The 12085-nt window shown below is 42.9% G+C and overlaps 1 protein-coding gene across 4 annotated transcripts in view; it reads right to left on the bottom strand.

The window, feature by feature from the left end:
• LOC140188364 (spindlin-1-like) overlaps window positions 1-12085 on the bottom strand; it is a 127389-nt gene that overhangs the window by 21602 nt on the left and 93702 nt on the right. For all 4 annotated transcript variants that reach the window (XM_072244563.1, XM_072244565.1, XM_072244566.1 and 1 more), the window contains exons 3-4: window positions 7952-8202; window positions 4237-4470 (exon numbers count right to left, since the gene is read on the bottom strand). In XM_072244563.1, coding sequence (XP_072100664.1) covers window positions 4237-4470; window positions 7952-8202 — 485 coding nt within the window. The remainder of the gene's footprint in view (window positions 1-4236; window positions 4471-7951; window positions 8203-12085) is intronic.

The following is a 12085-nucleotide window of genomic DNA, read 5'->3' as shown; positions in this document are numbered from 1 at the left end:
ATGGGCCGAATGGCCGACTTCTGCTCCTTTGTCTTGTGATCTTGTGAATTAAAATATAAAATAAAGCAAAATAATTTATGCTTTCACCTGAACTTACCTTCTTCCATAGGATTGGGACTCTGTTTCTGTTTGTGCTCCAGCCCTCCTTGGAATAAGGCTGAGGGTCAGATGTGAGGTGCTCATTGTTTAAAATAGATGTGTGTCTGCCTGGGAGTTATCCTGCAAGCAGCATCTCCTCAGCACCTCTGTGTCTTCCCGCTGGCTTCAGTGGAGAGTCCGGTGGAAGATCGGAAGGTCAGAGGTGTGAGAGGTAGATGTCTGATGGCCAGTCGCTCCCTGCCCATCATGCAAACTTCGCAGTAGTGTAGTACTGAGCATAACGCTTTACAGTACCAGCGACCTGGGTTCAATTCCTGCTGTTGCCTGTAAGAAATCCGTATGATGTCCCCATGACCATATAGGTTTCCTCCCACAGTCCAAAGACATACCGCTTGGTAGGTTAATTGGTCACTGTAAATTTCCCTGTGTATTAGGCTAGGATTAAATCAGGGGATTTCTGGGCAGCACGGCTCGAAAAGACTATTCCGCTTTGTATTCCAATCGATCGATGAATAAATAAATACAACTTGTTTTGGCTCTTTGGATTTCGGTGCTTAATTCACACCCATCCAACTTTGTTATCTTTGGTTCTGCAGCACTGCAATGACGATACTCCCTACACATTTGTTCCTCCAAATTTCTCAGATTATATTTTATTTTATCCTCCAATTAAGTAAGGTGACTCTCCACCATATTTCAACAGGTAATGATTACAGTTTCTGCAATGCGACTGAAATGTGCAGATAACACATACTACTCTGTGGGAATTCTCTAATTAATTTCCTCTTCCTTGCTGAGGATAACCAATTCCCTCTGCATTGCTGCTGCAAGGGCAGGTCGTTGAATGAACACCCAAGAGTCGGCAGTTCATGTCTGTGCTTTGACACTGAGCTATTTCTGATGATTATAACCAATTCTGATCCTCTTCTGACTCTCAGGTAGACATGAGCGCACTTTAAACTGTGAGCCACTAGGGAGCATCCAAGATCACAATAACTGGGGGCTATGCTCTTCCCAGCCAGTGCTGTAACCAAGATCAGGGAATAGAATACAGACTGTGGCTGCAAGCTGGAGTTTTCCTCAGAGGTACACTACTCACCTCTGAATCCTCCAGGCTCCATCTTCAACTTAACTTTTATTGCAAAACCAGTTATGTTTATACAGTATTTTTTGACATGAAGGAATTGCTCATTCCCAAGATGGGGTGATTTTTTTTTTTGAGCAGAGTGACCTATACCCTCTAGAGTATTAGGAGAGTGAGAAAAGATCTCATTAGAATGTTAAAAAGAAATTAATGAGTTCTGAGGATAGATGCCTGGGACCGGGGTCACAATATAAAAATAATGGGTCAGGCATTCAAGAGGGGAGATGAAGAAGACAGCAAATCTTTGGAAATTTCTGCACAAGAGAGCAGTAGAAGTTCAATAGTTGAGCACATTTCAGAGACCAAAAGATTTTTGGATGCAAGGTTAGTGCAGAGAGCTCCACTGAAGTAAGCAATCAATCATGATCTTACTAAATGGTGAAGCAGGCATGAGGGCTTGAATGGCCGACTCTAGCTTTTCTCTTTTCCCAGAAGAGTTCTTGCTGGAAGGCCACATCTCACTGCTGCCCTGCTGAGGTTTTAGGCTTTTCAATAATCAGGTTATCTGCAAAGTGCAACGTAGCTAAGGGCATTACGACAAACAGTACCAGGAGTCCATAGAGTACACCACAAACCCAACACCTGAGGAAGATGCGTACACGTTTTGGAGCAAGTTCAGTTTATTTGGCACTAGCAAAGAGTGACCCTGTGGGATGCCACAGGACTGAGGCCCCAATCAGCTTACAATAATATCCACACAAGACAACAATAAGACAGACCAACTAACCCATCAGTCTTCCCTCACTTTTCAATAAGATAATGGCTGATCCAGTCTCAACAACACTTTTCACTCCCATGTCATCTGACTCCCTTGCAGTTCAAATCCTTGTCAGTGTACAGTATTCAATGGCTCAGTTCACTAGGATGGAGAATTCCAACCACCCCACACCTCCCCCCCCACCCCGGGAGAAACTGATACCCATCGCTCTCTCTGAAGTCCATCTCTGTTCTGAAAGTATTCACCCAAGTTCTAGGTAACCCATCTAGGATAAACATTTTGTCAACATCCACCCGTCAGTCTCTCTCAGTATCTCACAGGTTTCAATAAGACTACCTCTCATTCTCCTATACTCCGAAGAGAGCAAGCCTAACTTGTTCAACCTTTCTTAATAGTTCAGTCTCCTTATTTGAGAAATCAACCTGGTGAATTTTCAAGGCACTTCCTACAGGCAGGCACATCCTCCCTTAAATATAGAAAGCAAAATTGTGCAAGGTACTCCCGATCCTATCTCACTAAGTGCCTGCATCAAACCTTTCCGTTTCTATACTCCATAACCTTTGTGATTAAGGTCAACATTCAAGTAGCACAATCTGCGTCGTGTAGACTGTAAGTTATCAAGGACAGTGATGCATTCGAAACTTCACTCTCCCTTACCCAATAAGACTATGAAGGAAACCAGAGTAGTTAATGGAAGATTCATAGAACATAGAATACTACAGTTCTTTGGCCCATGATGTTGTGCCGACCTTTTAACCTACTCTAGGACCAATTTAACCTTTCCCTCCTACATAGCCTCCATTTTTCTATCATCTGTGTGCCTAAGAGTCTCTTAAATGGCCCTAATTATCTGTCTCTACCACTAGTAAGTTGTTTCACATACCCACACTCTATATAAAAAAAACGTACAACCGACATTACCCCTATACTTTCCATCAATCACCTTAAAATAATGCCTCTTTGTTTTAGCCATTTCCACCCAAGGAAAAAGTATTTGACTATCCACTTGATCTATACCTCTTAAAATCTTGTACGTCTCTATCAAATCACCTCTCAATCTCCTTTGTTCCAAAGAGAAAGGTCATAGCTTGCTCAACCTATCCTCATAAGACAAGCTCTCTAATCCAACCAGCATCCTGGTAAATCTTCTCTCTACCTTGTTAAAGCTTCCCCATCCTTCCTATAATGAGGCAACCAGAACTGAACACAATATTCCAAGTACGGTCTAACCAGGGTATTTATAGAGCTACATTACCTCATGGCTCTTGAACTCAATCACCCAACAAATGAAGGCCAACACAACACACGCCTTCTTAGCGACCCTATCAATCTATGTAGCAACTCTGAAGGATCCATGAATTTAGACCCCAAGATCCCTCTGTTCATCTACACTGCTAAGAGTAACACTGGAATGGCACTTGAGGACTCCTGATTACATCCAAACTGCAAATGTTTTTCACTCAAAAAGTAAAGAGATCTCACAAAGCAACTAGACAACAGTAACTTTATTTTATTGCAAGCAAAGCAAACATTATAGTTTCAGGACATCTTAACATGGAGCCTTTGTTGGTTAAGGTTTTAACAGGAGTCTTTATAGGTATTTTGACCTATAAAACAAAAAAGAAAATTACAGCGCACTTACCAGGATTGGCAGCAGAGTCAGATGATAAAAGCTTCTGAGATGGCTTAGCTGTGTAACTGATGTTGCCTCTTACGAGGAGGCCATCTTGAAACTTCATTTCATTTCCTTTGGAACATATTTCTCAATTGATAACTTTTAGCTCACTGATGCTTTTTCAGCAAAGCTTCCACCAATGGGCAGAGAAAATGTTAAAGTTTCCCCTCCCCTTAAAAATGGCACATAGTGCTTTGCCAGAGCTCTCAGAGACAGAGTTGTATCTGGTGGGGGGGGGGGGCACCTTTTTTGGTGGTGGGTGTGGATACTTCAATCTCTATGAGGTGAGGCCTCCTCTATGTATTCTTTGGCTCACTCTTTTGTTTCCAATGGAGTGGTCATCTTCATAAATCAATCTAATCAATTCTGCTTATTAGAAAGGAAATATCAGGTCATTTCTGATAACGTATGACCACATGCCATGTCTGACGAATGGTGGCAAACCCGTGCTTATTAAAACCACTATAAAGCTAAGGTGCCTCCTAATATAATGCCCTGTGAACAGCGTGAGTTTAAAACTTGGAAATGACCTGGTGCGCTGTGTGTATACATGGCTTTTGAAAGTATTACAGCGACACAGTTCTGCAACCAAATACGTACCTGAATCTGGCAAGATGCGGAGATCTCCCTCTTTGTAATCCTCAAGTAGTTGGTACATATACAGAACAGGGTCCTTTTCATAGGTGATATAATACCAAGTGGTCATGACAGGTGCACGTGCCAACACCATCCCTCGCCATTCATTTTTGGATCCGTCATCCTTTTCGAACATGTGTTCCACTGCTTTGCCAACTATTAGCTCCGCCAAATCCCCATCCATTATTTTTGTTCGACCTGTTGGAAAGGCAGGGATCAAGAGTCAATAGCAAAATCCAACAATCCTTTGCAAAGGGCCACTTGGTCCTTTTAGCCTGTGCTGGCTCCTTATGAGAGAAAACCTTTTTGATCTTTCCCCAGATCAATCGTGTGGTCAGCAATCTAAAGTGCTAAGTGCATCTTAGTCCATAGAAGCTGCCTGATGAAACATTCCCAGCATTTTCTACTTGTACTTCAGTTCTAATTGTTAATCAGAGAATTGTTCCTACTGGAAGTTGGATATTGAATGGAGGTAGGTGGAAGTCAGGACAGGTCAACTGGGTACAAAGACTCCAAGTCAACTGATGTGCCCAACCTGCACACAGTAGAGATTCCTTGAATGGAGTCACATGAAAAGGATGACCACCTCAGAGAATATGAGGGGCCACAAGAACAAGAGAAAGCTCTAGATCTCACTCAAATTTCAATGACATCATGTTTTAACTTGCACATTGTTATGACTCTTATTTCCCAGTGGCCAAATGCCTACTGAGCTCAGAACTGACTATATTCATTGACTGAGCATTTACAACTACCGACAGTAGAGTATTCAGAAAATTTATAACCATCTTGTGTAAAAAATTGTCTACTTACCTCAATACCAAACACCCATTAAGTTCTAGTCTCTTTAGTTAAAGAAAACACCATCTCAGTGTCTGAGTATCAGAAACTCCTATTTTAATGAGACCACTTGTTCTTTTGAATCCCAAAAAAGCTAGTTCTATTCCATTACTGTAGTGTTGACAACCTTCTCATCCAAAGTCTAAACTAAATGAATCTATGCAGTGTCTTCTCTAAAGCACGGTATATGTAAGTGATCAAAACTACATGCACAACCCAAGGGCTGATGAACTACAACAAAATGTCTCCTCTTACGTTTCAATCCCTTGCAATAAAGCCACATTTGACTACATCAAGCAATTATGACACAGAAGGCAGCAATGGAGTCCACTGGGTCCAGGCAGATCCCAGCAGAGCAATCCTTAGTGTCTCATCCCTCCTGTTATTTTCTTGCAGTCCTACAATATATTCTCTCAAATGAACCCTTGATATTTTTTTTTGCTCTTTTCTTGCACTCAGGATTAATTTATAGAAGCCAATTAACCCACCAGCAGGTTTGGGTTGTGAGATGAGTTTGGAGCACCAAGGGAAAACTTACAGAGTTTCAAGGAGAATTGTCAAATCCCATGGAGAAAACATCCAAGGATAGAATAGAATCTCAGTTCCCATAGCTGTGAGTTAGCAGTGTTAACTGTGTGCTACTATACTGCATGTTAGCAGCATGCCCAAATTCCACTGTGCAGCTTGGTTATAAAATAATGTTTTTACTCTTCCAACCAAAGTGAATGACCTCCCATTTTTTTCACATTTACTTCATCTGACCCCTTCTTGCTCAGTTAACCTCTGAACATCGCTTTGAAGATTGCCAGCACTCAAGGTTTACCGGAGGGCAGCTAATTCCCAAAGTATCACATACAACGTGGAGTATGGTTCACAGAAAGGGGAAACCATAAATAACTGTACTTAATATTAATATCTTTAAAAGAATACCCCTGAATCTGAGAGGCTCCATATAATTACTAACAGCACAAATAGAAGATATCAGCAAATAGTTTCATATATTTAATGGTCTTTAGGGAACTACAAAATACAAATTTAAGCATGACTCATCTGATTAAGCAGTTTTACCACTGGATTTCACAGTTAAGGTCCAGCCACAGAGACATGCATCAGATAAAAATGATTTATCTGAGAGTTCTGGAAATGCCCCGATTTACACCACAGAAATTTGAATGATTTTGCATGGCCTTGGAGGAGCTTAAATCTGATTTTAAAAGAACACCGCTGTGAATTGAAACTACTGCACATTTGATACAAACCCAAAATAGGGGCATAACAAATGTCATCAGATTCATCATACATTTGGAAAACAACCTCAGGATTCCCCAACAACAGACACAATTAATGAAAAGCTGTGCAAACTCACTTTGCATTTGAAGCCTGTTCTCACTCACTCTTCCATTAAGACCTTTTTTAAACCTGCCAATTGTTTTTGTCTGTCCTACTTTGAAGGCTAGAGTCAATTTTGTTTGATAATGTATGACAGATGTGAATGATGATAAACCTGATTCTGATATGGGTCTGTATTGTGGACTGAGAGTTGAAGGGGGTATCATGGCTGGGAAAAGGAGAAGAGGGGAGGAAAAGGGGAGGGAGCGGGAAGCACCAGAGAAATATTCTGTAATGATCAAAAAAACAATTATTTGGAATCAAATGACTGTGCATGGTGTCTCAGGGCTGGGTGTGTCTGCACCCGCGCTACCCTCTGCCCCAGTACTCCTTCTCTGCCACGTCCCACACCCCTCCTGTGGCGCTCCACCCTCGCCATTCCCAACATCCTTTGCTCCACCAGATTTACAAACTCACTCTCTCTCCACATTGACAAATACACTCCTGTGCAAAAGTCTTAGATATCCTAGCTATATACATGTGCTTAAGAATATTGCACAGTACTGTACAGCTATAAAAATTATGATTGTTATAGTGATAAGAATATTAAATAAGACTTTATAGATCTGAAACATGCCCAACTATTAGAAGTTTCGGATCTATAGCTAATGATCAAAAACTTCTATTAGTCACTGAGTGCTGTTGCGGAAAAGCGGCATCCATAATCAAGGACATGCACCACCCAGGTTAGGTTCTCTTCATGCTGCTGCCATCAGGTAGAAGGTACAGGAGCCTCAGGACTCACAGCACCAGGTTTGGGAGCAGTTATTACCCCTCAACCATAATGCTTTTAAACCTGTGGGGATAACTTCACTCCATCTGTTACTGAACTGTTCCCACAACCTATGGACTCTCTTCTCTCAAGGACTCTTCATCTCATGTTCTCAATATTTATTGTTTTTAGTTATTTACTATTTTTTCTCTTTTGTATTTGCATAGTTTGTTATCTTTTGCACATTGGTTGTTTCTCCATTGTGTTGGGTATGATCTCTCATTGATTCTATTGTGTTTCTTGGATTTACTGTGTATGCCCATAAGAAAACTAATCTTAGGGTTGTATATGTGTGGTAAACTATATATATATATATATATATATATATATATATATATATACATGTTGTAACTGGGTTACCTGTCTGGACACGCCCCTCTGCTGACTGCTCCTGTGGCTCCTCCCACAGACCCCTGAATAAAGGCGATTGTGTCACTGCTCCTCCTCTCAGTCCAGGACAGATACTCAGCATGGACGAGGTCACATTCTACTGTTAATAAAAGCCTTTCAGTATTTACTCTACTTCCAGTCTTTTGGAATAATTGATAGTGCATCAATATGGTAACATATGATTTATGATAAATTTATGGTAATTTATGATAATAAATTTACCTTGAACTTTGAGAGTTTAATCACACACACATACAAAACTCTATAGATTGGTACCAATTTACATACCACTTTTGTCAGGCAGTATTTCAAGTCCTGAGACCCTGTCATCTTTGAAAAGTTCGATCCCATACACACAGTCGAAATCGTCGTATTTCACCAAGAAGAGTGAGGGGTTAACTGGCAGCTGGTCCAAGACTGTCCCCTTCCACTGGGTAACCACGCCCGTCTTCTCCCTCCATCCATGCTGCACTTTACTTCCCACAATACTGCGCTGTTTGTAGGCAACTGGATCGCTTGCATCTGCTTTGCTACGTTTCCTTGGAGTCAAAACAGCATGAAAAATAAAAATTTGCATTGGTCTAGTTTTGTCACACCTTCCTTGGTAAAAGGGTAAAAACATATAAACAGTCAATTACATTTAACATGATTCTCAATTATATCACTGCCAACCCCAAGCATTTTAAATGATTTTGCACACGAAAATTACAGAAGCAAAACAAGCAATTTGCAGGCATTTGTGTTTTGCTTAAACATCAGATGCCTCCCTCCTTGTCAATAGCTGTTACACTATTCTCCATGATAAGACCACAAGACATAAGACACAGAATTCAGCCCATCAAGTCTGCTCTGCCTTTCCATCATGGCTGACTTATTACCCCTCTCAATTCTATTCTCCTGTCTTCTCCCCGCAACCTTTGACACCCTTAATAATCAAGAGTTTATCAACTCCTGCTTTAAATACACCCATTTACTTGGCCTCTGTTGCGACAATAAATTCCACAGATTCTCTACCCTCTGGCTATCGAACTTCCTCCTCCTCTCTGATCTAAAGGAATGTCCTGGTACTCTAAGCCTGTGCCCTTTAATCCTAGACTTGCCCAATATCGGAAATGTCCTCTTCACATCCAAACTTTCTAGGTCTTTCAATATTCTATAGGTTTCAGTGAGATTAACCGCACCCCCCCCACCCCCCCCCATTCTTCTGAACTACAGCAAGTACAGGCACAGAGACATCAAATGCTCCTCATACATTAACCCTTTTATTCCTGGGATCATTCTCATGAACCTCCTCTGGATCCACATCAATGCCAGCACATCCTTTCTTAGAGGGGCCCCAAGATTTGCTCTCATTTACCATTCCTGTAACCACTCTGTAATGCTTCAGTTCAGCTTGTCTTCGTGATACTGTTTTCAATTTTCTATCAGTTCAATCTATATCATTATACATGTCTTCTTCCATTTTCCCCAGGCTTTGAGTCCACTTCGTAATTCACGGTACTTCAAATGGGCTAAGTCAAGCTCTCAAGTTACATACATTCTCTGCTTTTGAACTTTATTCTTCTGAATGTGAACCTCAGTGCTTTGAATATAATTTCATGGCTTTGTTAAAACAAACCTGCAGGGGAAAAAACTTCATTGCAATGATGCCTTTCATAACCACAAGGTATTCCGTCAAATACTTTCCAGCCTCTGAGGTGAAAATGTTGAAAGCACACCAGCCAATTGGCAAACAACAACCTCCTAGAATCTGCCAATGTGACAAACTGTATTTACTGGCGCTGAGAGAGGAATAACCATTGCTCAGAGTAACCCCAGACTCATCCAAATAGTTCCATCAGTTCTTTACTGCTCACCCGACAGAAAGGGTTAGGTTCTAAGTTCGACGTTTCATCTGAAATGTAAAAGGGACCGTTCCTCTAGAACAGAGGGGGTATTCACTTGGATACTATGAAACGCTGAGGGGCACAATAACTAATAGTTATTTTCATCTGCACCAATTTCAAAAACTAGATTTAAAATAACCAAAGGAATCTTTTCTTCAGTACAGAATTGTGCACATCTGCATAAGTGCGTATGGGGAATGATGGTAGAAAGGGGAGTCCCCCAAACACTCACATTTACAAAGGAGCTGGAAAAGCACTTGATGTGACAAAACCTGTACGAGTGGGTGGGGGAGGGGTCGCTGGCAGAAAGCAAGGGGGGCTGAGTTATAGGTAGAGGTTGAGCAGGCCAGGAATTTATTCATTAGAACCCAGGGGACTGGAGGGGAATGACCTTACAGAAGCGTATAAAAATCACGAGGGACATAAATAGGGTAATTTTCTCAAGGAAAGGCAATCAGAACTTGAGGGTATAGGTCTATGATGAAGAGGAAAGATTTAAAAAGGATCAAAGGGGCATATCTTCACACAGAAGATGGTGTATATTTGGAATGAGCTGTCAAGGAAGTGACTGAGGCAGGTACAATAATGACAATCAAAAAAACATTTGGACAGGTACGTGGCCCTTTGTGCCAACCTACTCCAAGATCAATCTAAACCATCCCTCCCACACAGCCCCCCGTTCATCTTTCATCCATGTGTCTCTCAGTATCTGCCTCTAACAATGACCCAAGGCACCACGTTTCACACACCCACCACTCTCTGTGTAAATAAAAAGTACATTTGACATCCCTCTTACCTCCAAACAAATTAAAGTTAGGCCCCACCACATTTGCCATTTCTACCCTGGGAAAAAGGCACTGACTGTCCACTCTGCCTATAACCAAGGAGAGGATATTGATGGGCTCACAGAGTGCATCACTGATTACATCAACTTCTGAGTGGACTGCAATGTTCCGACAAGAACTGTCCTTTGTTATTCAAATAACAAGCCATGGGTGACAAAGGACATTAAGGACATCCTGAATGCTAAAAAGAGGGCGTTTAGAGATGGAAATAGGGAGGAGCTGAGGGCAATACAGAGGGACCTGAAAGCCAGGATCAGGGAGGCTAAAGACAGGTATGAGAGGAAGCTTGAGTGGAAACTCCAGCAGAACAACATGAGAGAGGTCTGGAGGGGGATAAGGACCATCACTAGGTTCCAGCAAACTAGCAACAGAGGAGCTGAAGGCAGTGTGGACAGGGCCAATGAACTTAACCTGATTTGACATTGTGGCCCCTGCCCATCCCACACATGAGCCATCTGTTGTCGGCCCCCAACCAACACATATTCCACTCTCCCCTTCTACCCCTGCTCACAGTCCCCCACCCTGCTCTCATGACTATACCCCTTCCCCACACGAAACCACCACGGTGGGCTTCACAGCTGAACGGGTGAGAAGACAGCTGAAACGTCTCAACCCAAGCAAGGCTGCAGGACCGGATGGTATCAGTACCAGGGTGCTCAAAGCCTGTGCCCCTCAGCTATGTGGAGTACTTCGCCACATCTTCAACCTGAGTTTGAGGGTCCAGAGGGTTCCTGTGCTGTGGAAGACGTCCTGCCTCGTTTCTGTGCCGAAGACGCCGCACCCCAGCGGCCTCAATGACTGCAGACCGGTGGCATTGACCTCCCACATCATGAAGACCCTGGAGAGACTTGTTCTGGAGCTGCTCCGGCCTATGGTCAGGCCACACTTAGATCCCCTCCAGTTCGCCTACCAGCCCTGACTAGGAGTGGAGGATGCCATCGTCTACCTGCTGAACCGTGTCTATGCCCACCTGGACAAGCCAGCGAGCACTGTGAGGGTCATGTTTTTTTGACTTCTCCAGTGCGTTCAACACCATCCGCCCTGCTCTGCTGGGGGAGAAGCTGACAGCGACGCAGGTGGATGCTTCCCTGGTGTCATGGATTCTTGAGTACCTGACTGGCAGACCACAGTACGTGTGCTTGCAACACTATGTGTCCGACAGAGTGATCAGCAGCACTGGGGCTCCACAGGGGACTGTCTTGTCTCCCTTTCTCTTCACCATTTACACCTCGGACTTCAACTACTGCACAGAGTCTTGTCATCTTCAGAAGTTTTCGGATGACTCTGCCATAGTTGGATGCATCAGCAAGGGAGATGAGGCTGAGTACAGGGCTACGGTAAGAAACGTTGTCACATGGTGTAGGCAAAATTATCTGCAGCTTAATGTGAAAAAGACTAAGGACCGGGTGGTAGACCTGAGGAGAGCTAAGGTACCGGTGACCCCTGTTTCCATCCAGGGGGTCAGTGTGGACATGGTGGAGGATTACAAATACCTGGGGATACGAATTGACAATAAACTGGACTGGTCAAAGAACACTGAGGCTGTCTACAAGAAGGGACAGAGCCGTCTCTATTTCCTGAGGGGACTGAGGTCCTTTAACATCTGCCGGACGATGCTGAGGATGTTCTACGAGTCTGTGGTGGCCAGTGCTATCATGTTTGCTGTTGTGTCCTGGGGCAGCAGGTTGAGG

This window comes from Mobula birostris, chromosome 26 (genome assembly GCF_030028105.1).
Source record: "Mobula birostris isolate sMobBir1 chromosome 26, sMobBir1.hap1, whole genome shotgun sequence".
Taxonomy (NCBI): domain Eukaryota; kingdom Metazoa; phylum Chordata; class Chondrichthyes; order Myliobatiformes; family Myliobatidae; genus Mobula; species Mobula birostris.
This window is presented reverse-complemented; position numbering and strand designations above follow the sequence as displayed.